At 30.9% G+C, this 27,269-nt stretch overlaps 1 protein-coding gene across 3 annotated transcripts in view; it reads left to right on the top strand.

Moving 5' to 3' along the window:
* Positions 1-22,920, top strand: part of LOC143228907 (uncharacterized) — a 38,536-nt gene extending 15,616 nt beyond the window's left edge. For all 3 annotated transcript variants that reach the window (XM_076460346.1, XM_076460347.1, XM_076460348.1), the window contains 16 exons: positions 356-470; positions 1,486-1,562; positions 2,163-2,256; positions 2,950-3,029; positions 5,791-5,928; positions 6,020-6,078; positions 8,039-8,168; positions 10,794-10,958; positions 12,393-12,483; positions 15,490-15,587; positions 16,819-16,887; positions 17,314-17,388; positions 18,098-18,183; positions 21,242-21,341; positions 21,857-22,003; positions 22,239-22,920. In XM_076460346.1, the coding sequence (XP_076316461.1) occupies positions 356-470; positions 1,486-1,562; positions 2,163-2,256; positions 2,950-3,029; positions 5,791-5,928; positions 6,020-6,078; positions 8,039-8,168; positions 10,794-10,958; positions 12,393-12,483; positions 15,490-15,587; positions 16,819-16,887; positions 17,314-17,388; positions 18,098-18,183; positions 21,242-21,341; positions 21,857-22,003; positions 22,239-22,433 (1,719 nt within the window). In that variant the 3' untranslated portion in view covers positions 22,434-22,920. The remainder of the gene's footprint in view (positions 1-355; positions 471-1,485; positions 1,563-2,162; positions 2,257-2,949; positions 3,030-5,790; positions 5,929-6,019; positions 6,079-8,038; positions 8,169-10,793; positions 10,959-12,392; positions 12,484-15,489; positions 15,588-16,818; positions 16,888-17,313; positions 17,389-18,097; positions 18,184-21,241; positions 21,342-21,856; positions 22,004-22,238) is intronic.
* Positions 22,921-27,269: the final 4,349 nt, after the last annotated feature.

Raw genomic sequence — 27,269 nt, 5'->3', positions numbered from 1 at the left:
ATATTTACTGTGTGTGTGTGATAACTGCATTAAAATGATTTTATGGAACACTTATTAAACTTGAAGTTTTATTGTTAAATCTTAGTTGTGATTAAATGTCAGTCACAAACAGATAAACAGTGAATTATAGGTACTGAGGAATAGTTATTCAGGACAGGTGAAGGTAAAACAGTCTAAAACTAGTTTCTCACTTTTTTGTGGCTAAGCGTCTTTAAGTCTCAAATTTGGAGTCCTAACTATGCACAATACTCAAGAAAACCCTTTATTCAGTGGTCAAGATCTCAGAAAGATCACAATATTTTATGTGTTTTTCACAAATTTGATTAAATTAGTACATTTTTCTCTCTCTTATTAGGTTGTCCAGGATTTTGTTCAGACAACTGCAGAGAAAGAAACATCAAAAGAATGGCTGCATCGTTTGATGGATACCCATTCACGAGAGAATGAAAATTATGAAATTAGTCTACTTGGTATGAAAGTTCCTGATCATTACAGACTGTTGGTTACCCTATATCGGTGTTTTTCAAACTGTTGTCCAGGCACCCCTGGGGTTGAGACAAAAAATAAATAAAATATAAGATAACAAAGTAAAAAAAAATATGAGGGAAATTAAAACAACTTTTATGATCACTGTCCAGACAATAATTATATATTATATTATATTGTATTGTATTGTATTATATTATATATTATATTGTATTGTATTGTATTATATTGTATTGTATTGTATTATATATTGTATTGTATTGTATTGTATTGTATTATATATTGTATTGTATTATATTATATCGTATCGTATCGTATCAGCAAAAGTGAGACAATAAGAGAACCTGTACTAAAGGCTGAAGATCATTGTCCTGTATTGATTCAAACCATTTATTGTACTGTTTACATTCATTAATTAATGAAAAATAACACTTATTATTTTCATTAATACTTCTTAGAGTTAGAAACTGAAAATCACAAATAGCTTAGTTTTATTGGTTAAGTTTTCATTAATACAGAAAAGAAAAACAAAACTACAGGACAACTCGTATCAGTCTCGTTTACTTGACAGTAATATGTGTTGTATCGTTAATTAAAAACAAAACTATAATTGATATAAAGATTATTTAGTGTATTAGACATCTCTTATTTGTAAGGAAGCCATTAGTGACAGCATTTGAATTTCAATGTTATTAAGTTATAAAGCTCAGTCGAATTTTCAGCAATTAAAAGAAAAAGATTTTTCAGTGTACCTTCCAACCCACAAATTAAGCACACTTATTATGACAGTGAACCTTCCAACCCACAAATACACTCAATCTATGTTAGCACTGTCATAAGTGTACTAAAACAATGTTACACTGGTTAGTGTTGAACTTTCTTGTAAGTAAATTGAGAGTGAGGTGAAAAAAGTTGAATTTCCAAAATTGTATACTGAGTAAGTAATGTTTTGATATTTAAACTAAAAATTATTAACTAATTATTGTTTTTTTTATTTAGATATTTTCAAGTCAGTTGATTGCCACACTCTTTTCATTCCTGCCGTTAAAAAAAGGTTTTTAACAGATCTCTCACAGGTAAGACAGTTAAAGCCTTTAATAGTGAAATCAATACTTTTCCTAAGTAATTGATGTACAAGAAATATCTCAAACTTTATTTATATAATAATAATAAAAAAACCAACACTTGTGAATCAGTACATACATGGTAATTCACATGAAAGCCCAGCATTTCTATTGGCTAAATGTACAGTGGTACTTTTATATTAGTGTTCAAAATGTTCCAAAGCAATTTGTTGAGATTAAGGGCTAGCCAAAGCATACATTGGATGTTGTTTGTCTTTAAGTATTATAAGGCATGGTAGGTCATATTTTATTTTATATTATTGATATATCATAATGAACAAACTGTGATCAATACTTGTGGAATTCTGTGAATGCAGGCATTGTAGCAAAATCAAGAAGATTGGTTTCATAAAAGCATTCATTTCTTATTGAACTTAATGGAAACAAGTCAACTGTAACTAATAATAAAGATTTTTACCTTTCCTTGTGTCAAAAAATATTTGTGTTTGTGTGATTGTGTTATTTCTTTTTGTATCTTGAATATATTTGATAAATTTAAGTTTTAACTTCTCCATTGACTTTTAGGTTTCATTTCTGTAAATCATCCCACAGGCACGTGAAGAAGATCTCACTGAAGAATACATAGAAGAAAGAAATTCTTTATTAAAAAAGCTGAAGAAGGAATTAGTTCCAAAAGAGAAAAATCGTAAGTGATTGAAATTCAAAAAATTGAGAATACTCATTTTACAGGCATGACAGGTGAACATGTATTTGATTTACATTACAATTTATTTGTGACTTTTGTAAGGAACAATAATAAGGCAGACTAACTGGTTTTGTTTTAGAACTTTTTCAATTAGTAATTTCATGAAGTGATTTTTCCAGTAAAATGTAAAGCTCAAATACAGGGTGTTCGGAAAGTCACTGTGCACTTGTATATTTATTAACAGACATGTTTCAATATAGAATACAGGAGGTAAATATGAATGACAATTATAAATAATGTTGAAAGTGACCCCTGTTGGCATCAAAACAGGCCTGGATCCTTCTTATTTTGCTTCTAAACACCGCTATCAGTTGCTGGCTTGAAATAGACTGAATAAAATTACAAAACTGCACAGTGACTTTCCGAACACCTTGTATATTTAACACTTTTGTTTCTTTCTATGCAATACATTAGAAATGTGCACTTCAATTTGTGTTTTTTTTTCATAATTATATATTCCACTATTTTTCACTTTCCATTATCAAAAATAATAATTTTTATTTATTGTTTTTAATTTGAAAGTTTAAATTCTTTACTCTTTTTATCACAATAATGTCCTACACGAGTGTTCAGCTGTATTTAAGTAAATGTATTTTTCAGTATTTTAATTGAGAAATGTGTTAACTTCTTTAGATAAACCAATTTCTGGAACTGAACTTGCAGCCTTGCTTGAAGTTTTAGTGAGTGCTGCAAATGATGGTTCGCTTGCAGAGGTAAATTTTATAATATTTTGAAAATTAACACTAGGCATTCTTTGTCTTAATATTCAAAATGTACTTTTCAGATATATGCTAAATGAGCAATAAAAAGCATGACAATAGTACAAGTGAATGATTTAATTACTAGCAAGAATAGCTATGAATGATATTGGAATTGTAGCTGTCATGTGTTGTGTTAAGAAAATAAGTTCATTGTAATAGCACAATAGTTTTATATTATGTTTATTGGGGTATTGAACATTTCATTGTGGTGTCATAGAAAGTTTATTTTAGTATTACTACAGTTTCATACTAACATTTTTTTGTGGTATTGTTACACAGTAAAACTGTTTTGTCATCAGCACTTTTGAGCTTTTCTTGAAATTCTTCCATTTCACTTTTCCTAAGTTTTCACAAATGGAAATATTCTTCATTTCCTATGCTTCTATATAATTTTTAAACTTTGTTATCTATACATCATTGAAACAAAGACAGAACTTTTAAGTTTTTGTGTGTGTTTTTCATGTAAATGTTTAGAATCTGCTATATAATCTATATAAAACAAATATTTAAAGAAAGGTCCAAAGCAAATGCATAGTCAAAAGTAGACAAACACTTATTGAAATAACAGTGTACTGTTTCTGTTACACTGCTTTTTAATTATAGGAACAAAATTTGTTAATATATTTTATTTCAGAGACATTTTGATACTGCATTACCCTGTGATTTTGGTTATGTGTCCGTAAGGGCTACTTTTATGTTGTGCTGTGATTCTGGTGGTGCATCCATCAGGGTTAGTATTACATTGTCCTGTGATTTCTGGCGGTGCATACGTCAGGAATATTGTTGCATTGTTCTGAGACTCTGGCAATGCATACGTCAGGAATATTGTTGCATTGTTCTGAGACTCTGGCAGTGCATACGTCAGGAATATTGTTGATTTGTTCTGAGACTCTGGCAGTAGGGCTGTTACGATTACGGACTTTTGTAACCAGTTAATCTTTGCCTCGTAACCGAACCGTAACCAGTTAATCGTGTAATCGTCACAGCCCTAGGAATTTGCGCGTGACGGCCACACTGAACATTAACAAAAACTCTAAAGGCTTTCAACAACAACAACAATGAAAATTCAACCAAACAAAAAGACAAGCAGTTCGTAAAATCGTGATAGGCTAACATACCAATGTCAAGGTCAAATAATGGAATATTTACATGCAAATGTCGATAATCGTATTGTTTTCCCTCGTTTATTTTTCTCAGAAAAAAATCTTAGATTAACCGGTTAAGAGCAGTAACCGAACCGTAACCAGTTAATCCTGTAATCGTCACAGCCCTATCTGGCAGTGCATCCATCAAGGATATTGTCGCATTGTTCTGTTATTGTGGCAGTGCCTTCTTCAGAGTTATTATTACATTGTCTTGTGATACCAGCAATGCATCCATCATCTTTACTACTTACAGTGTTTACTTCTACTGTGAGATGAAACTTTTTCTGGAGATAAGTTTGATTTTTGTATTTGTAATTGTTTTCACGATAGCTATTTTTGTCATCCACATGCGTGCGCTCACACACCCCAAAATATAGTTAACGTAAGGCATTTTATAATAATTATGCATATTACTATTCTATTATTATACCATTTGTAAATCCCAAAAGTAAAGCTTGAACACTTCAAACGTTGCACATAAACTTAATTCTACAATATACAAGTCATTTACGGCTGCTGGACTTTAATTATATCATTACTAGAATATATTGGAATTAGTGTACTCTCACTGTGATAACTTCTTGTAAAGGGTATATGTCATGAAATCTGTATATATCTATGGTAGGGATGATACACATAGTTTAGAGGGTATTGTTCTCTTAACTGATGTACTTATTTAACAGGTATTAAATAGGACTGTTCATTAGGGTAACTATTTCTATAGCTTGTAGTTTCTAAGTATTGATGGTAGAAAGTGAGTTTCCTTTAATAATTTTCTTCTGCTAGATGTGGAACACTATTTTACAGAAGAGCTGACATTAATTTCAACAAATATTGAAAGTTTATGAATGAAAATGTACATTTAAAAATAAATATAATTTATATTTTTCACTCCAGTAATCTGAAATAATTTCTTTACTTGCATTTATTTCTTCTTAGCTTATGTACAAGATTTATTTTAAGTATTGAAATAATTTTGTAGTAACAATTAACAGGTTTAACACTAAATTAATTCTAAGTGTCTTCTTATATTGGATTGTTTTGAATGATTAAGAAAAAGTGCTCTGCATCACTGCTTCCAATAATTTCATCCAAAGACATCTAACTTGATCAGTATTGTAGACCGATTGATCGACTTGTGTATTGTTTATAGTAGAAGCTTTCTCTCTTTCTGTGCCCTATTAATACAGCGGTAAGTCTACGGATTTACAATGCTAAAATCAGGGGTTTTAATTCCCCTCGGTAGACTCAACAGATAGCCTGATGTAGCTTTGCTTTGAGAAAAACATAAAAACACAGTCCTCTCTTTTTGTGTTTTTAAGTGTAATTATTTTTTTCTGAAGTAACAGTCATACAATATAAACATTTGTTTATTTCTCATTATCTTTAGAAAAGGTATATTTGAGCTAGGTTTGGTAAGTAGTTGTTCCTCATAATTTCCTATAATATGTTTTATTTTTAAATTTTCAAATCATTGTTTTACCAACAAAATGATTTTTTAACATTAAAATGACTTATAGGAATGTTTACTCTAGTATTCAAAAACTGTATGTGTTTAAAACCATCAGATTCCCAGCCGTTGGACAACTTTTGTAGAAAGAATCAAGCAAACAGCAACTGAAGACTGCCATAAGTTTTATGTGACTGAGATGATGGTATTAAGTGAAAAGTACAGTAGTGGACCTGTAAGCATGCATGAACTTGAGGTAAGAATTATGAGATACAGTTGTTTTGTAATAATTTTTTATTCTGCTGTTTATGCTACTGCTAATGTTTTATTTTGTGCTTGTTGTTTAGGAATGGCATAATCATGTTTTTCGGAACTCTCTGAAACTTCTAGAACAACTTTTGAAAGGGTGAGTGGAATTGTTTCTTATTAGAATTTCAAAATTTATTTATAATGAGGGCCTCATTTTATAAAATACTGCTTTTAATAAGTAGACTAAATACAAATAACAAAACCAAATAAAACTTGACAAATATATTCTCGTATTTTACGTAGTAACAGATTTCAACCAACATGTTGATTGCAGATGCAAGTGTACAACATTCAGATCTTTAGTTAATAGCTTCTTCTTATAATATTTAAGTTACTTTTGTTGAAAAAAACAATAAAAATGCATTTAGTACATAGCAGTTTTCTTACAACATTAAAATATAGTTTTGAGCTTTTTGAAACTGTCGATATGTGTATGCTTACCTCTGTTTCTGTTTGTAGTCCCTGAGTCTAATGTATTTATTATGGAAGAAATTAATAACCTGGAACACGTAAAGATTAATCTTACTTTCTACAATATTATGTATATAAGCTCAAATATGTTTTTCCATTACAATTTTATAATAAGTATTGGTACTTGTGTATAATGTTAAAATAATAACACATTAAAATGTGTTCATAGTTAAAAACATCTTTAATTAATCTACGATGACGACATGTTTTGACAGTAAAATTTCATCATTGAATTGAAAGAGAAAATGTATTTTTTCCTAGTTTTTTAAAAATAAATAAATAAGTATCATCTCTTAACATCAAATAGCTGTTTAAATGTAACATTTGGTGGATTACTACTAGGTCTACTTGTGCCGATATGTTAAAAATCAAATTCACACTTTTTTATATTCTAATTACTTGCAGAACAAAGTTAACAAGTATGTTTAAACCAGTAAGTATGTTTAAACCAGTAAGTATGTTTAAACCAGTAAGTGTGTTTAAACCAGTAAGTGTGTTTAAACCAGTAAGTGTGTTTAAACCAGTAAGTGTGTTTAAACCAGTAAGTATGTTTAAACCAGGAAGTGTGTTTAAACCAGGAAGTGTGTTTAAACCAGTAAGTATGTTTAAACCAGGAAGTGTGTTTAAACCAGTAAGTATGTTTAAACCAGGAAGTGTGTTTAAACCAGGAAGTGTGTTTAAACCAGTAAGTGTTTAAACCAGTAAGTGTGTTTAAACCAGTAAGTGTGTTTAAACCAGTAAGTGTGTTTAAACCAGTAAGTGTGTTTAAACCAGTAAGTGTGTTTAAACCAGTAAGTATGTTTAAACCAGTAAGTATGTTTAAACCAGTAAGTGTGTTTAAACCAGTAAGTATGTTTAAACCAGTAAGTGTGTTTAAACCAGTAAGTGTGTTTAAACCAGTAAGTGTGTTTAAACCAGTATGTGTGTTTAAACCAGTAAGTGTGTTTAAACCAGTGTGTTTAAACCAGTATGTGTGTTTAAACCAGTATGTGTGTTTAAACCAGTATGTGTGTTTAAACCAGTAAGTGTGTTTAAACCAGTAAGTGTGTTTAAACCAGTAAGTGTGTTTAAACCAGTATGTGTGTTTAAACCAGTATGTGTGTTTAAACCAGTAAGTGTGTTTAAACCAGTAAGTGTGTTTAAACCAGTAAGTGTGTTTAAACCAGTAAGTGTGTTTAAACCAGTAAGTGTGTTTAAACCAGGAAGTATGTGTGTTTAAACCAGTAAGTGTGTTTAAACCAGTAAGTGTGTTTAAACCAGTAGTATGTTTAAACCAGTAAGTGTGTTTAAACCAGTAAGTGTGTTTAAACCAGTATGTATGTTTAAACCAGGAAGTGTGTTTAAGTATGTTTTTATTTATGTTGAAAAGTATTTAGAACTCATTATCATCTAGAACATTTGAAATTTGTTACAGTTTGTTAGAATTCAGAATCCAAAATCAACTTTGTTACAGTTTGTTAGAATTCAGAATCCAAAATCAACTTTGTTACAGTTTGTTAGAATTCAGAATCCAAAATCAACTTTGTTACAGCTTGTTAGAATTCAGAATCCAAAATCAACTTTGTTACAGTTTGTTTACTCTTTAGACTGGAAGAAACTGCTGAAGAAGCCAAGCAAAAGTTGACAGAAAATATTCAACAGTTTTATGATAGAACCAAGGACATAAATGAAAAGAAAATTAGACTGCGCTGCTCAGAACTACAGAATAAAATGGAGGTAAACTAGAACCCACCTGAATGGTATTGTACAAACCTGAAAACAAATGATGCTATGATATTTGAAAATTTTGTTCTGAGATACCTTTTGAAAACCCTTACAAATACCCTTGTTCCCTGCTGGTGTAGCAGTAAGTCTATAGTTTTACAATGCTAAAATCAGGAGTTCAATTCCCCTCGATGGACACAGCAGGTATCCCAATGTGGCTTTGCTGTAAGAAAACACACACACACACACACAAATACCCTTTCACAGCAGTATGTCTGCAGACTTACACTGCTAGAAACTGAGTTTTCATACCCTTAGTGGGCAGAGCACAGATCGTCCACTGTGCATAGCTTTGTGCTTAATTCCAAACAGACAAATTCATGTCAGAATGTAAAATTATTTTGTTACTTATCATAAATCTTCATTTTACATATTAATTCCATTTCAACTTGATAGATTTTAATATTTATCTTCTGAAACTTTTTTGCCATTTATGGCTATAAATCACAAAAAAAAAAAAAAAAAGACATAGTGGTGACTTAAGATGTGACTTTTCAAAACGATCTGAGCTCAGACTAGATAACAGTGTATTTGTTAACAATATTGTTGGTTGAAATCAATTTATGTTTTGTAAATGTACTTTGTTTTTACTGAATTACAAATTTTTATTTATCTACACTGAATACGGTAAAGATAATTTCAAAAAATGATTTGAGTCACTGGAATGGGCTTGGAGAAGTCACTATAAGTTGACTTTAGGTAAAGGAACTGTTTAATGTTTCTATAAGCTGCAAGTTAAAATATGAAACCTTTCAACAGATTATTATATGTCATTCTGTTTTTTAATACTTCTCTACCTAATATTTGTAGACACCTGTAGTGGAACTCTCTATAGCTCTTGAAATCTCTAATCTGAAATTGATTTGAATAATTCAGTAACATTTAATTTTAAAAATGTAACATGGAGCTGTTTTGATTTTAATTTTAGGATTAAAATATTCATATTTCAAGAACCATAATCAACTTTTGCAGTTGAAATATTTTAAAATATAGGTAATTGAAAACATACAAGTATAAGAAACTTTTATAATTTTAATTCAGAAAACAAAAAATATTCTTCCAACGTTAGTTTAAGTGACATTCCGTAACTCTTCCAACGTTAGTTTAAGTGACATTCCGTAACTCAAAACTTGAAAACCCATCTTTCAGTGACCATGATTCTAATATTGCCAATTTCATGTTAAAACTGTAACATTGTATGTGCTTAAAATACATGTTCACACTTTAAATAATGTATTTTATGAAGTAATTTTGTAATTGGGTCCAGAAATGTTAATATGCAGATTTGAAAATGTTTGCCTTATAAGCTTGTTTATCTTGTTCTTTTTTAACACATTTGTTTCTTGAATTTGCAAAACTGGTTTACAAAGTAAAATTAAAATTAAGCTAATTTTGGATATATGCAATTTTAGAACCAATGTTATAATGTTCTGAAGTTTTTGTTCTTTTTATTTTAATAATCAATCCTAAAGTAGTCATTATTTCATTTATTAAAAGAACATATATATTTCTAAGTTAACAGTTTGTTAGTTTCAAAAACATTTAACTCTTGTGTTAACTGCTTTTTTTAAATTATTTTAATTATTTGAAAATTCTTAAAATTTAGATAATTATAGATACTAAACAACTCATGATATACTTTAAGGAATCAAACTTGGCTCGTTGTGGAAGTAAAGCAGTGATGATTTACTAAATACCCATAATTAACTGGATACCTAGCAATATTTACAATATTTTTTATGATAAATTACCAAAAAATGTATTGAGCAAAGTTAAGTTGTGTTACTAACTTACTAATGTAAATAATTTCATAAAATAGTATTGTGAAATCATATAACTATCTAGTTTTATGGATTATGTCCACAGGGAATTTAACTTTATTTGCTGTGATGGTAGGCTATTACTATAATAAGTAATAAGTGAGACTGCTATGCAAACAGAGATGTTAATTTGTGTAAGGGTGTGTTACATAAAGAGATGCAAATTAATGTATGTGGTGTGGCCTGGCAGGACTTCATCATTATGGCACTCGAGTAAACCTGTGGATCGTGGTTTTGAATATGGTTGCTGAATGTGTTTGCCTTTTGGCTGTTGGCTTATTAAAATCTAATGGTCAATCCATTTTTTGTTAGTAACAAAGTAATTTAAGAGTTGACAGTGGATGGTGTTGACTTGCTGCTTTCCCTCTAGTTAGTCTGTCACATCTAAATTAGAGACAATTTGCTCAGATAGCCTTGTTTGTGTAGTATTAATTTAACATTTTTGCAATGGATTAAAGACATTTGATGACCTCTGTAATGTTTTTCTTTAATTCATACAAGTTATATTTCAAAGTCTACATTAAATTGTACTGACTTAAATATGTAAAATATTTTTTTTAATTTTGTCTTTGTCAATCTTGTCCCATATGTAAAATTTAAAACTGTCATGTGATAAAGAAATCCGAGGAATGTACGTGCTTCATCGCCAGAATATTATTGTAGCAGGAAGATACATTTACACATTACTAGCAAGTTTATGGACATTTTTTTTAATATAAATATTTATTTCAGATTTTGGAAACTACTTTATTTGCAGTTGATTGCTGAGGATTCATTACGAGCCCTTACTTTACCAGTCCCAAGTTCCACTTTACATCATCAAATAGCAGAAATTATCCAAGATGCACAGGAAGGCTTTAGGAAAGAACTCGGTGATCTAGTGGTTCCAGAAGTGAGGGAGAAATATCTGGCTTTTCTGAGAGTAAGTAATTAGAAGCATATGCAATAAAAGCTTTGGATAGTCTATGTATAACTTGTATACAACTTCAGAATTACTGAACTTAAAGATCAAATAAAGATTACAAGTATCTTTATGAAAGTAAATAATTAACATGTTAGAGAAATACAATTAACTTTCCAACTTGGATAAATGGGGGGGAGGTTAGAGATTCTTAAGGTTGATATTAGCTCCATGGGACTTGTTTCTCTTGAAGTTAGGATGTGTGGTTGAAAGCTTTTATGTACCAGTCTTAACAGGTGAAAACAAAGATTTTTATGTGGGAAAAACATGAGTTTCAGTCAATTATTTCTACTCAAATCTCTGAATACAGAACAGTCGTGTTTTTAAAATATCCCGTGCTATTCACAAACAGATACAGTAGGTAGGTCATGTGAGGTAATCAGCCATGGGCATTGATTTATTAATCTCAAAAATAAGAAATTTAATTAGATATTTGACTTTGTGGATTTTTGTTAACTTGCTTTCAAACAAGTATGTGGAACAATGGGTATGTCTTAGTATGATTACACAAAATTAATACAATGGGTATGTCTTAGTATGATTAAACAAAATTAATATAATGGGTATGTCTTAGTATGATTAAACAAAATTAATATAATGGGTATGTCTTAGTATGATTAAACAAAATTAATATAATGGGTATGTCTTAGTATGATTAAACAAAATTAATATAATGGGTATGTCTTAGTATGATTAAACAAAATTAATATAATGGGTATGTCTTAGTATGATTACTCAAAATTAATCTTGCCACTTTTATTTGTAGGCTGAAGGAAAATATCAAACAACCAGATGTGCCTTGGATATATTGATGAATTAGTTTTTTGTGAACTTAAATCTATTGACTGAAGTTGTATATTATGAGAAATAAAGCTCAGAGAACAGTGTATGTGTGTTTTATATAAAAGATTATTCAGTACCATTTTTATCATGATTAAATTTCATTGTTTTTTACACTCAGTAAAATAAGTACTTTCAAGTACTCATTGCAGTTTAATTGTGTTTCTTGTGGAATTAATCCTAACTTTTTATTTATTTTTGATAAACTGTATTTTCAAGAGGTTATTGAAATTTAGACCCTATGTTATATTCACACTGTGGTTAGTAAACAATGATGTTTAATTTTGTATCTCTATGATATAATTAAATTTAGTTTATTAACAAACTTAGAATTGTGTAATTCATTATTAAATCTGGAATGATGCAAATAAATGTATTAGTCTTTGAATGATGTGATTTTAGTCTTATAGTGAGGGACTATCACATACATGTTATTCCACAAGTAAAACTGTAAATTAGTTCAGTATACAATTTGTAAGACATTATAAAAATAATGCAGCATATTAATGTTTTTCTTGTAAAATATGTTTGTTTATTTTTTTTTCTCTTCTACAGAAAACAATTCATAATTTAGGAGAATCATTTCATCTACGGAACTCCAAGGCTTTGGAGTCAATGTTTCTGGATGGAATAAATTTAGCTGTAGGTAAGTAACAAAGTAATTGTAAATTGGTGATAAAACTGAAAACTTTCAGCTGAACTGTAATTTTAAGTTACAAGAATTGTCATGGGTGAGTAAAAAACTAGCTGCAAGTTAGCAGTAAGAATTAGTGTTCAACTGATGGGTCAATAACAAAGTAGCTGCAAGTTAGCAATAAGAATTAGTGTTCAACTGATGGGTTAATAACAAACTAGCTGTAAGTTAGCAATAAGAATTAGTGTTCAACTGATGGGTCAATAACAAACTAGCTGTAAGTTAGCAATAAGACCAACTTTCTGCTATACTTGAGAGTTAAGATACAAAACCAACAATCTATATCTGTCTCAAAGTCTTAGTAGATTAAAGCTTAGTTGTACAACAAAAGATTAGAAATGGGTTAATAATAAAATGGAAGGTTTAGGTTGTTGATACATATGACTGTAGGTTTAGTGGTATACAGTACCGTGCAAAAGTGTTACGAAAAGAGAATATTTTATCATTCCATTTCATGGGACTAATTCTTTCATTCAATTACAGAATGTAGATACCAACACTATGGTAATGCTTCACTGATCTCTGTTGACAACTGAATGAGCCAGGATGAGAATATTTATCATTCTTTAGAATTTCCATGTACTTGTACCAAGGGCTTGTCATAACAGTTCTGCTTGAACAAACATACTAATCAAGTTTAGGGTCTGAAATAACTATCGTGGTACCCATGCAATGCCTTAACTGTATAAAAAGAAATTAGCAAAGAGCTAACATATGGTGCTGGAAAATGCTAGAAAAAAATCAATTTAATACCACTCTATAATTTAATACCACTCTATAAATTAATACCACTCTATAATTTAATACCACTCTATAAATGAACCTAGATAAAAACGGTTTTTTTAACTATAGATATTAAATTTTGTTGTCATACCAAAGCCCAGAAAGCATAGAGAGATAGCAGTAGGGTAGAAAATTTGCATAAAAGCTTTATATAATGCTGGTTGGACACACCAACCAATTGCTGCAGACTTGAAATGTTTCCTAAACACTGTCAAGTATATCCTAGATCGTGAGATCAAGACAGTTAAATTCAAAATTGAAAAGGAAGAGACAGAACACCTAAACTCATTGATACCGATGTTAAGTATCTTTGTTTATGCAGCCTTCGAGACAGAAGGAAGACTGCTGTTAATCACAAACATGAGATAAATATCATGTAACAAATGACAGAAAAGTATTCAGACTTACAGTATCAAGAAGACTCAACAAGAATGGAATATTTAGGTCATGTATCAGTTAAAAAAAACTTTACTTTGTTCACCAAATATCATAACGAGACTGAAATGTACTGAAAACTACAAGACTGGACTGTTGATGATTATAAAAGGGTGTTATGGGTGGATAACTCCAAGTTTGAAACATTTGGCTCAAAACATAGGTTGTACGTCTGACAGAAGAAAAGTGAAAAATACTTACCTTCATGAATAACACGTATCATGAGGCATGGGAAAAGCACTATGATGGTTTGGGGGTGTTATTTTGTTGTTATTGTTTTGTTTTTTTTCTGAGTTAAAAGGAGATATTTGAAAGGTATATGGATTAATGGACCACTTCAAGTACCACCAGATACTGATCTGTCATCATATATCCAGTGGTTTCAGTATTATTGTTGAAGAATTCTACCACCAAGAAGATAATGACCTCAAACACTCATCCAACCTATGTATAAATTACTTAGCTAAGAAAGAAGCTGCTGGAGTCATATTAAATAATTCACTAACCCCACAGCACCTGATTTCAACCAGACTGATCATATCTGGGATTTTATGAATCAAAACTTGACAAAAACAAAAGTTACTTGTAAAGAAACTTTATACAAACATATTAGATGTGTGGAATAAAATATCAGAAGATTAAATATGTTGCAACAATGCCTGAATAATGAAACTTTGTAGAATGGACGTCAACTGTCTGTTGTGGAGACACAAGCGTAGAGGACAACGTTTCAAAAGTCTTCTGCCTTTCGTTTTTGAGACTTTCAAAATGTCGTTCTCTACACTTACCTTCACAACAAACAGTTCCCGTCCATTCTACAAAATTTCATCATAAATACTCTGCCTAAACAATCTATCAAAGAATGATTGAATAGTATTTTCTTTCTGGTAATAAATATTTTCAGGTTTTTACAAGTACCTGTGAAACTGTTGAATAGGTTTATAGTTTAAATGCAAACATAATAAGCTATTGACAAAATTCTGTTGTTAACATTCAAAACCTGATCTTAGAAGCAAAAGTGATGACATAGTGATGCAAAATATCCTCAAAATGTGTAACGTTTTCTTCACGTACAAATAAGTCTTGTTTAGAATTAATCTGACAGGTTTGTTTCTTTCGCGTATCTAGTTAAGTAACAGCTATCTGTTTGATCATACCACATTTCAAAAGACTTTCTCTGTCAATCATGCAAATAATTCGATGTGAGAGTTAAAATGTTGAATTTAGCGCATACCATAATAACATTATTTCTTTAGAAACTTAACATTGTGCAGTTAACTGAATTTTACAAATAAAACGTGAATTTTCAGAATGATTATTTATCTGATACTGTTCGTTTACACATAATATAATATTCAGTCCTTTCCTTTATGTATTATGGAAGCTTGTAATGTTTATTTACACTAGCTGTTGATAGAAGGAGGAATAAACAAGACTGTTTAGAACTTCAGTTTTAAGCACAGCTAGTGCAGAAAGTCCTCATATAACCCTGAATGAAATTTAGCTAGCAAAAAATTTGTGAAACTGAACCAACTGCAGTAGCTGAGCAATAAATATGAAAGCTTATACTATTATAGATCAAATTGAAATGCTTGTAGTGGGTACATCAAATTGTGCATTATGTAGATTTATAATAAACAACAAAGAATGAAATTTTGAAATTTCATTAAATTATTGTAGAAAATAAATCGGATATATTAATGTTATTTTTTGTTTTAACTGTTTTTCTTGTATGTTTAGATAAATTCAAAATTCTGACAAAGGACACAGAAAATCAACCTTTGAAACCTTCTTTCTTGAAGACTCTTCTGGAAAAAGGATTTACAACAGCAGTTAAGGTTAGTTTCCAGAATTTTCGAACAGAATTATACATTTTATATGCACATAATAACTGTCAGGATATATTAGTATTGAAGCACTAAGTAAACTCAGTAATGAAGACAAATTGTGTACCACTTCTTGCATAAACAGTTGCAAGATTAGCAGTTTGAGGGGCAAGATTGACATAAAACATTTACAGAATATTAGTCCATTGCATTTTCTCATGTTTACTAAGCTTTTGAAATTTCCTTACACCCTACCGAAAATCATGCGATTTCTAAACTAAAGCATTAGGCATCAGTTGCTTTGTTGTCTGATTTTATCAAAGTATCTTGACAGTATTGGCTCTCTGTTAATGCTGGACACTTCTTCCTTTGTGTGGGCCCGGCATGGCCAAGCATGTTAAGGCGTGCAACTCGTAATCTGAGGGTCACCTCTTCACATCCCCGTTGCGCTAAACATGCTCACCATTTCAGCCGTAGGGGCGTTATAATGTGACGGTCAATCCCAATATTCGTTGGTAAAAGAGTAGCCCAAGAGTTGGTGGTAGGTGGTGATGACTAGCTGCCTTCCCTCTAGTCTTACACTGCTAAATTAGGGATGGCTAGCACAGATAGCCCTCGAGTAGCTTTGTGTGAAATTGAAAAACAAACAAACAAATCTTCCTTTGTGAAGACTGAGCCAATTTTATCATGTCAGGACCTTATTCAATGTACATGGCAATAGATACTTTTAAGAATTTTTCAACCCATTAAGTTAAATGTGGCTACATATTCCAGGTTGTGTATGTCAATCACTTTGTTTATATTTAGTATAAGACCAAAATTTTAATAAAACAACTCTTTTTTTTTTTTTTTTTTTATTATTATTAAATCTGTGTTTTGGAAATGTTGTTATAATTTTTGTTGTATAAGCTTTGCCACAATTACATATATTGACCAACCATCAGTAAACAAAATTTGTTCTGCAGTGAGAACAACTGATGTTAAATAATTAAAATTAATGAAGAAATTATACTAACAACACTAATATTTAGTAAGATTAATTAGAATGATTAGACTGGGCAAATAACAGACCAATTTATAATTGATACAAAAGCTTAATGCCAAAACTGATTGTTTCTAGCTTTAATCACTAAATTATCTTTGTATAAATCAGGTAGTTTAAATGGGTTTCAGGTGATATTCATTGTGTAAATATTTTAAAAAACACAAGTTTTTAAGTTTCATGTATGTGTTATTTTTGTAGATTTTTGAATCTCAGTGCTCTCAATATTCTGAAGAAAGTTTATATGAACCACACAAAGCGCTACTAGAGGTGAGTGTTTATCAGCTATTATATAATATAATCACCCATAAGTTATTGTAAGAAAAAAATTATAAAAACTTTTGTTTGATCTTTTTGTTCAAGTACTTGTTCAAAACGTTTGTGGATTACAAGCATACAACAGTTGTGGTTACAAAAAGGCACCTTATATCGGTACAAGAGAACATCTTCCTGGTTTATGTTTCCTTACTTTTACTTAACACTTGGTCATGTTCAAAACATTTGTGTATTACAAGCATACAACAGTTGTGGTTACAAAAAGGCACCTTATATCAGTACAAGAGAACATCTTCCTGGTTTATGTTTCCTTACTTTTACTTAACACTTGGTCATTCTTAACACAATTTATAATATGATAAAATGATACAAGTAAATTAGCTACAAATAATAAATATATTACTACATGTGTTTTTATAGAACAGGTTAATGGAACAATGGAAGGAAGTTGAAAAGAAAAATGAAGATTTAGTTCAAAGTCTAATCAAAACAGTGGTAAGTGTTGAAGTAAATATGATAATAAAGATACGTCATTAATAAACTTGTGTTTTGTTTTATTATGTAATTTTCATTTTACACTTTACTCAGTGGCTTTATTTTTATTTTACATGTATAGATAGTTACAACCATGAATGTTCATTATGCTTTGCTTATTTGGGAGCAGTGTCATTTTTTAGCTTTATATGTTATATTTGATGTAATATAGATCATGTGCTAATATAATCCTTCATATTGAAAACTCGTGCTTTTTAATGTCTTACATTCATTATGGAATGGCCTAGCATGACCAGGTGGATAAGGCACTCAACTTGTAATCTCAGGGTCGCAGGTTTGAATTCCTGTCACACCAAACATGCTTGCCCTTTTTGCTGTGGTAGCATTGTAATGTGATAGTCAATCCCACTATTCATTGATAAATGAGTAGTCCAAGAGTTTGGCAGTGGGTGGTGATGACTAGCTGCCTTTCCTTTTAGTCTAACACTGCTAAATTAGGGATGGCTTGCTCAAATAGCCCTTATGTAGCTTTGTGCGAAATTCAAGAAACAAGCATTATGGAATGTGCAAAACCAATGCCTCTCCTAGTCTGAGAATTTAATATTTTTTCTTTCATACATCAAAAATATGATTTGTTGTACTAGGTATTTAACTAGTTCTTTTGTGTGTTTTCATTTGTTTATCACCTTTTCTCTCTGATTGTTATTAGGTAAAGGAATTACTACATCAGTTTCGTGATAACACTGACTCAAATCATATACCACTTCCATTGAATGAAACAGACTTAAATTCTAGGTAAGTTCCTTGTTTGTTTATAACTTGAAAACTAATTAACTTTTTCATTGCTATATCTAAAATTTGTGGCAAGTTTACTTTAACATATACAGTAAAAAAAACAGTTATTTTCGTGGTAAATACTTTATTTCTTAAGTATTGATAAGTTTGAATTAAATTACCCTTTTTTCATAGTTGTACAAAATTCGAATTTGCAAGTGGTTAATATCAGGCTTTCGAAAGCCCAAACAAAAGTTGTATAGCTGTCTTCTGGAAGTATTGTAGAAGATAGGAGAGGATGTGTGTCAGTACCCATTGCAGTGAAAGGTTAACTATCATATTAAAAACAAAATGAAAGAGCATTGAAGTTAATATGTTAGTGTATGAAAAAACAATTATGAATTTATGTTTTACATGGGATCATTTTACAGCTATCAGGTTCTACATAGTACCTAGACTTGGCTGTTGGGGAAAACAGGAATACCCTGATGAAACCCACATTCACTGATCACATGCCAATTAACATACACCTCATCAGTGTCAGATTAAACTCAAGTGGTAGTGATGCAACATGAAGAAGGAATGAGTGATAGATGTAGGTCATCTTTCTCGGTTGGCTAGTGGAGCAGGAATTTCTTCTTGGTTAGGAGGCAGTTGAAGGATTTTGGTTTACTGGATGTAGTTAATCTTGGTCTGAGTCTGGAACTTCACTTGAGGAAGGATGACAGAAAAGAAAAAGTTAGCACAGGGTTCATCTGTAGCAACATAGTGTGTCAAAAGAGATATTGATCTGCATGGTAGCTTGTGAGTCAAATGGGGGCAATCAGTAGAATACCAGGAAAGTACAGAGGGGCTAGAGTTTGTTATATTTGGTGGACTAAGGAAGTGACTGTTTGGGTGGCTTTTCTCCTTTTCTAAGGCTTAGTTTGAATGGTTACAGTGGTAGTGTTTGTCATGATTGACATATCTTGAGTTTCTGAGAGTTTTATTTGGGTCTTTTGATTCATGGTTGAAGTTAGTCTCTGGAGTTGAGGTGCCTGGATAAAATTTAAAGGTATAGCATGTTGAATGGCTGAAACTTTTTTTTTTTGTTGGGTTGCTGATGTCTTGTGATGGTGCTTGGAGAGACAGGACTGGCAAATGGGATAATAACTTTGTGGCTTTTCAGCTTTATAATTTTCAGGACTATAATGAAAGAGGTGAAAAGATCAATTCTGTGTGAGTACCTGAAACAGGTGAAAGGAGGAACTGTATGTGAGTATATGGTTAGTAGATTGTTGTGATGCATTGACTATTTCAGTGAATTGTGGTTTCTTTCTCTAGATCCTCAAATGAATTCTATGCACTGCATATATTTAAATTTCAAGCTTGTGTCCTATTGCTTGCTTAGATATCTTTCATAGCTGACTGATGGATCTACTTCTCTTTGAAAAAAAAAAAAAAATGGAGAAGAGGATGGATTTGCTCTTGGGGGTGCTGCATGAAACCTATGAAACAGATTTGCCATGGTAGGCAAAGGAAAATGAAACCATCTTGAGTAATGGGTTGAAGAAAGATTTCACCCATTACAGAATCTTAATCTTTGTGGGCTCACTTGACATCCTGGGTTTAAAATCTGTGATTTGGTGCAAGTCTAGAGATAACCCATCAAGGATTATTGCAAAAGCTAGCAAAGTTGCTGGGGGAGGTTTTCTAAGTTCAGAGGCAAACATTATGTAGTACATATCTTATTGTCTCAATTACTTAGCTTCCATCAAAATTGATTACTGCTCTTGCTTACCCTACTGAAATTCCACATCTCAAGATAAAGAATAGGGTGTCTCTATAGTGCTGTACTAATCCTACAGAAAGTTACTAGTTTGTTTTATGATACTGATCATAAGGCATTTACAAAATTTAATGCGATGACATAAATCTTCTATACAAAATTTTACCGCAAAAATTAGTTGTTTATCGACTTAATTACCTTGTTAGAACATATCTTTCCTAAGAAGTTTTGTACACCTACTGTTTATAGTGTGTGAGAACATAAACTTGGATCTTCATAATGATAGAAGTAACCTTTTTAATACGTTGAAGATAGTTTTAAATTTTGTTTAACATACAGCTTGTCTATTCTGAGGTAGACCAGGTAGATAGCTTCTAAATGTCATTCATACATTGTACAGAAGACAAAATACGTTATAGAAATTTAAATTTTAAAATAATAATAAAATTTTCTGTGCTAGGATGTTGTAGTCGTGTGTTTTATAATTTCAATTGGTAATTTTTATTGGAATGTTTCGTATTACAACATTTTATACAAAGTGAATCCCCATGTGCATATTTGTTTTTATATATTATTGTTGCTTTCAGTTTCATACAAAGTGTGTGTGATCATATTATCACAAACGCCATACAAGAATTTGTTAAGCTATGTGACACAAAAAACAATTGTTCTAAAACGTACGAAGTACAGTTTCTAGCTTCCATACTTAACCCTGAAGAGACAGTGCAATCAGCTTTTTTGGTTTCACTTGAATAATAATATTTTAAATTAATTTTTCATCATGTTATGTATTATTTTTGTAAGTAGTACATATTTCAGGGTGAATGTGATAGGTAAATTTGGTGGATTTTCTTGTGTTACATATTGTATTAAATAGCTTTTTTTCCATCATAAACCTTTAAGTTACCTGTTTCTCAGTTAATAATGCACTTTTGTATTCCTTACATGTTGGTCTTGAAACATATCACAATGGATTGGCTAGGACACAACAGCTACATATACATTCTTCCTAACAAATAAAAGTAACTGTAGAGTTACTAGGGGGACCCTGAAAAGTATTGGCAAAATAGGCTTAAGAGCCAGTGTGTTAGACTTTTGTCTTGAACACCAATAAAATGTTATATTTAGGACAATTATTGAGAATTAGTGTACAAACTTAGAATATGTACAAGGACATCCTGTTGCTCTTAATCTTGACCAACAGAATTCATTTGTTCTTGTCTTGTTTCAAAGATACTATGAGCAGTTTTCTTTATGTTCAGGTAATATTTGTAAAAAAGTAGTCCATACTATCTGTTTCACACCATGCAGATTACAAATGGAAATGCTTAGAGTGGAAAGACAATACAAAGAGCAGACAGAAGATTTTAGCAGTTACAAAGGATATACCATTGGAATTGCAGAACTCCAAGTAGGTGTTCATTAAATCAAGCTGCAGTCATACAGTTTAATGTATGTCACCCTAAAACATTTTAATGTTTTCTTTAAACTTTCCAGTATCAGTGTATTATGAAGCTGTGGTTCTCATTAAAAGAATTATTTGCTAAATTTAGTATATACATTTCAAACTTGTTTTGTTTGCATGTGGAAAACTTTCATGTACAGTACTAATAATTTATTGTAATTAATGCACTTGTCTAAAGTAAACTTGTATAGGTATTGTTTTGTCCTTGTCTAAATTCAAATTGGTCAGTTCTTTTTTGTAACTTCCATTTCTGTGTGATCTTGTTTAGGTTTTGCAGCCTGGCATGTCTGAAAATGAATTTTACCAGGCCTTGTTTTGTATCTTGCTCTTGTGTGTCAATAATGATTTAAAAGTCCAAGAATAAGACTTGGGTTTGTTTGTTTGTTTTTTTAAACCAAAATATACACCTTTATTCAGAGATAAACTAAAGGTTATAATTGTTTTTATGTGTCATTTCACAGAGAGGGCTGCATAGCATCTGTGGACAGAGAAGAAATGAAAACGTTGAAGCATTTACAGAAGTAGTAAAACAACCTCTGGAAACGTCCAAACAAATTATAGTGCTTTCTGCTGACAAGTACACCACCGCATTTAGTGTAAAACAGTATGTAAGTTCCATTCAAGAACTACGTTTATTAAATGTCTGTTCATAGATGTTTTACAGTGTTTCTGTAATACGTTCTCTAGTGTAATGGTGACTTTTATCTTTCACTAGCAAGTAACTTGTTTATTTGAATAAATTGGATACAGTCCGGAACTGAGTTTTAGATATGAGAAACATGGTTTCTGTAACTACAAAATTGTTAACTAGATTAAAATAATTTATGTAATACATTTCCTTAGATGAGATCAGTGTGCCTTTTAAACCTGAATGAAGGGAAACCTAAACATTGGTCACAGGATCTGAAGTACAGTATTGTCGACTACTTCTTAACATCGGATGAAGAGCTTCAAAACATCATAAGGTCGAAGCAGGGATGGTATTCTAGCATCATTGGTTTTTTCCAGTGGCTTCTCTGGCTATTCAATTTATCATGATTTTATTTAAATTTTCATATTTCATTTGTGATACCTAAAAGGCTTAATTTAACATTTCCTCTGTTAATTCTGTAATATAATGCCTGTTACAAAGTAGTATTTGTGCTAAGTCATTCATTGCAGAAAAAAAAACTAATTAAATGTTGAGTTCTTCAAGAAGAATTTATATTTATGAAGACAGGTTTCAGTTTACTCCAAACATTTGTAAATGGCTTAAAAATGTGAAAGGGGAGACATGTTCTCTGCACATTATTATAGAAATCAAGATGTACATAAAAAAAAAAAGTGATTTCATAACTGGAAGTATTGTGAAAGGAAACTTTCTCATGGCTAACTGAAGTTAGCTACGAGATTTGGCTAAAACCTGGTAAACAAAGACCTCTATCAGTTCAGCAAAAAATAAAATGTACAACAAGCATGTGGCACAATGAAGTTGTTTTTATGATTGGGTGAAGAACTTAATAAAGGAATGTTTTAACCATTTTAATTGGAGTATTTGAATTGTGAGAAATCAAGTACAAACATGTTTTAGTTCATCTGTTGATAATTCATACAAAATACTTTACTACAACTTACTGTCATGAGTTATGAGTGTTTCATAATAGGGATCATAAAGAAATTTGCTCAAAATTAATAGAACATTCAAACGAAAACCACTTTCAAAATAACTTTATGAAACAATGCTCAAAACCTTCCTTTTCACTAGTTACAATCACTTAAAACATTGATAACAAGCAAAATCAAAATTTGTTGATTTGTTTGTATTATTAATATTCTGTTTTGACAAGTCTAAAGCAAAACTGGCTGAATATTTTACACCAAAACAGAGGGGTATATAAATGAAATACCATGAATGCCTATAATGTATTTCATACAAAGATGATTTATATGGTTAAAAATACATAATGGCTGTGACGTTTTTACGAGCAGCTGTTTTTTTGCTCAAGTTGTATTTACACTGAAACCTCCAGAACAAAAGTTCGTGGCCCAGTAAATAATTACTGTAAAAGATAAAAGCTGCTTTTTTACTAATGAAATGTTGTGCTTAGTTGGTCTGTTTTCTTACTCTAGACATACAGTTGTCCATTGTTACATGACGATGAATGTCTTGCTATTCTTAGTGGAATGTTTGTTCAGAAGATGCAGTGTCATAATCCTGCTAAGAAATTGTATTTTTCAGTAAGATATGATCTGATTTATATAAACTATTAATATTTGTTACTTGGCTTTTCTCAGAATACTTTTGAATGTATATTTACAAAACAAGGACTTCTGTGTACATGTTGCATTAAATTTATATTGTTGTACATACAGTTATCCATAATTTATGTTGGAAACATTGTGAAGAGCAAGAAGTTAATGAATTTGAAAAGATTGTAACATAATGGTAATGTCTTCCCACACTCATCTACTTTTAGGTATGTCCCTAATGAGAAGTAAACTATGAAAATGTAACAAGAGACCATGGCCCTATCGTTTTTTACTACTGAATGAATAGTACCATTTCATGTTACTCTTAAAATACATGAAATTATACACTTGTGTTTCACTGGTACTGTGATTATTAAAATTAATATTTTGAACTAAAGCCTTGGTTGTCTATCATTTTCTTGGCTAACAAATACAAGTAAAATGTTTTCATTCACATTTTTTGGGCAGCTAAATAATGCACAAAGTTCATAAACCAATATATCCTAATATTATATAATCAAGATTTTCCAGCCATGGCTAATCACATTTATCCACTGTAACTCACATTAGAAGAAATATCTTTCACAACACAATCTCTTAATTAAATATTGGAGTCAGCACACAGGATTGTACATAAAATGTGCAAGGAAAGTTAAAAAGCAAAGCTAAAACTTTACCATTTTCAAATAATTGACTGCAATAATTTCACTTTAAAAAAAAAGTGGAACTATAAGCTCGTTGTGGCTAAACTTACAAACCACGAGTCTAGATCTGTTTCACTTTATCTCACTAATTTTGTCATACTTCAACTACATTTTGGATACATATTTATAAATGTCCTAACTAAGACCTAACATTTTCCACACAGTATAAGATATTATAATGGATAAACACTTCAGAGAAAACTGGCACATTTTGTTAGATAGGTTGGTAAACTAGAAGAAATTGATGAAAATAATTTGTAACCATGTCCAAAGATCCATTAGTCAACCACAACTGCAACTAGTTCAGTTACAACAAACAAATATTTTTAAGCCTGGCTGAAGTATTAATGTGTTAAACACACCACATATTTTCAGTGTTTTCTTTATGTTTCTGTGGTTATGTATTATTTTGCACCTTTTGGTTGGTTGTACTTCAGGAATACTGTTAACTCACCACAATTTCAGTAGTAACAGTGTTTCAAAACCTGTCACAAATGCTACTCTCTCTAATTTTATGCTATAGAGGTGGCATAAGGAGTTTTCTTTGCTTAAGATATGTTAGGGTCTTAGAGATGATTTGAGAAAAAATGGCATGTTATAAAAGGTTACATTTTTCAAAGAAATCAATGACACTGATTCACAAAACAGGTAGTGTTCATATTTTCCGTAAATACATGGTACTATATTATATACAGTTACTTTCAGTAATATTAAATATGTCAAGTATTATTACTTTTTACTATTTTTAATAGTATACCATTATTATAAAAAGTTTTACAATGTTAGTATATTATTTTAGGACCAAACTAAATTTCCCATGTTGACCAAACTTTGTGGATTGTTATTAGGATTATAGAAAATATCATTAATAATTAGATTACTCAGCTGATGAAACAATGCATTTTATTCTTTACAAGTAAAATGTAAGAGTATTTAATTAGCTATACTGATTGTAGGTAGATTTTTAGTTTCACTCCAAATACAAAAAATATTTGTTTTAAAACAATGCTTATATGTTACTAGAGACGAAATATACAAGGCTCCTATTAAGTTGTTCAAAAAAATAATGGTGGATATTTATATCAAAATTTTGTCACTTATAGGGATAAAACTTTTTTTTACATCTTCATGTATGCCATTGAAAAAGTAAAGTTTTCGTCTATCCATTAGTGCTTTTATTCTTTTCTAAAACTTTATTTTGAACATTTCAGACCCTTACAATTTATGATGGGGAAAAAAGGTTTTTTTTGCATTAACTAAAACTTTGTTATAAAGCATTCCAAACAGCTCACAATACCACCTGAAAATAAGGTGAAGGAACTACCTCAAAAGTTTTGTAATGAATATGTGAGCCTTAATGATAAAAGGACAGGAGATGCCCTTCAGCTGTTGAAAATGAACAGCTGAGAGCATTAGTGGAAAGAAACCCATGCCAAACTGTTTGAGAAATAGCACAAGAATTGGAAAAGTAAAAGTGTGATAAGTGAATTCCACGTAAACTTGGTCAAAATCAGAAAGATTTCCATTTTGAATTGTGTTCTAGTACTTCAGACTTTTATCATATTGGCAAAAATGTTTAGATTCACCAAGTTCCTATTTTGATTAATAAAGTTGCTTTTGAATTTCTTACTGAAGTTAAAATTTAAAATCCACCATCACTTTTTGAACAACCCAATACTACACTTAGCCACATCCAGATCTGCAACAAAGTTAATTCATCAAAGATCAAGGCTGTGGCTGGACTCTTTCAAGGTTCATAATGCTCCACCAGATGACCCTTTTAATAATGAAAGAATAATAGAAGTCAATTCTCTGTTAAATTACAAATGATTAATAAGGATATATATATAATCTGGTAAAGTCATGTACAGAGACAAAGTGCAAAAATAGATTTTTTTTTTTTGGTAGTGTAGACATTGAAGTAGCTCAATACTGAAAATCAGGATTCATAAACCTTCAGTGATTCATATTTCCAACCTTCCCAAGCCAAATATAACATGAATGGATCCACTGTTTATTTTGTATATACTAGAGATTTACGACTACACCTGAGACACAATAATAGGATATTAACTTCATCTTTGCAATTTCTTAATACAAATTTTTAATTCTAAGGACTCTTGCCCTTTTCCTCAAACTACTTGTCATATTGCCTTGTTTTTCAACTTTGTCAGTAAGATTATCAGTGGTCAATATTTTTTTTCAGGTCTTTGGACTTTAGTATTTACTTTTGCAATATCCTCAAAAGGAGACAATTGCTCAAAGTATTGATTATATCTACCACTTTAAACAACACTGAAAAGTCCCTTTGATAAAGGAAGCTTCCAAAATACCTCTGACTAATGAAGGCAAAGAAATGCTTTAAAATATTAACCTTTCATTCACAGAAAAACCTCTTTCAACAGTTGCTTGACCAAAGGACAGTATCAAAATGGATTTGACAACATCCCATGAGGACTCATACTTGGTGGTTTGGCCCATGTGTTTGAACAAAAAGCAGTTAAGCCTACTGATTTTAAGGTAAACCCTTGAAGATAGATACAGGAATATGGCTTCACAACCTGAGATATAAAGAAAAAAGGTGATACAGTGATCACATTTTTCTGCTTTGAGATATTTCAAATTGACAAAAATTAACAATATACCCACTGAATACAAGACATTATCATCAATCACACGTGAGGCCACTTTTAGAGAAAAATAAGTAACATTATAATAAGTATTTCAGTGAACACTTCTCAGCTCTATAGTGGAATGAAAGGTCATGGGCCAGCAGACAGTAACTTGCAATACAAAGCAAGACATCTTCTTGGTTGTATTAGATTATATTTGATGGACTACATGGAGTTTGATATTTAGTCGTTGTTCTATAGGGCTGTGAATGTGGTTTACTGATGGGCCAATACCTCTTAGGAACCCTGAAAACAGAGTGGAATGTTGC

This window comes from Tachypleus tridentatus, chromosome 10, assembly GCF_004210375.1.
Source record: "Tachypleus tridentatus isolate NWPU-2018 chromosome 10, ASM421037v1, whole genome shotgun sequence".
NCBI lineage: Eukaryota > Metazoa > Arthropoda > Merostomata > Xiphosura > Limulidae > Tachypleus > Tachypleus tridentatus.
Note: the sequence above shows the minus strand (reverse complement) of the source record. Positions and strands in the feature narration are given on the sequence as shown.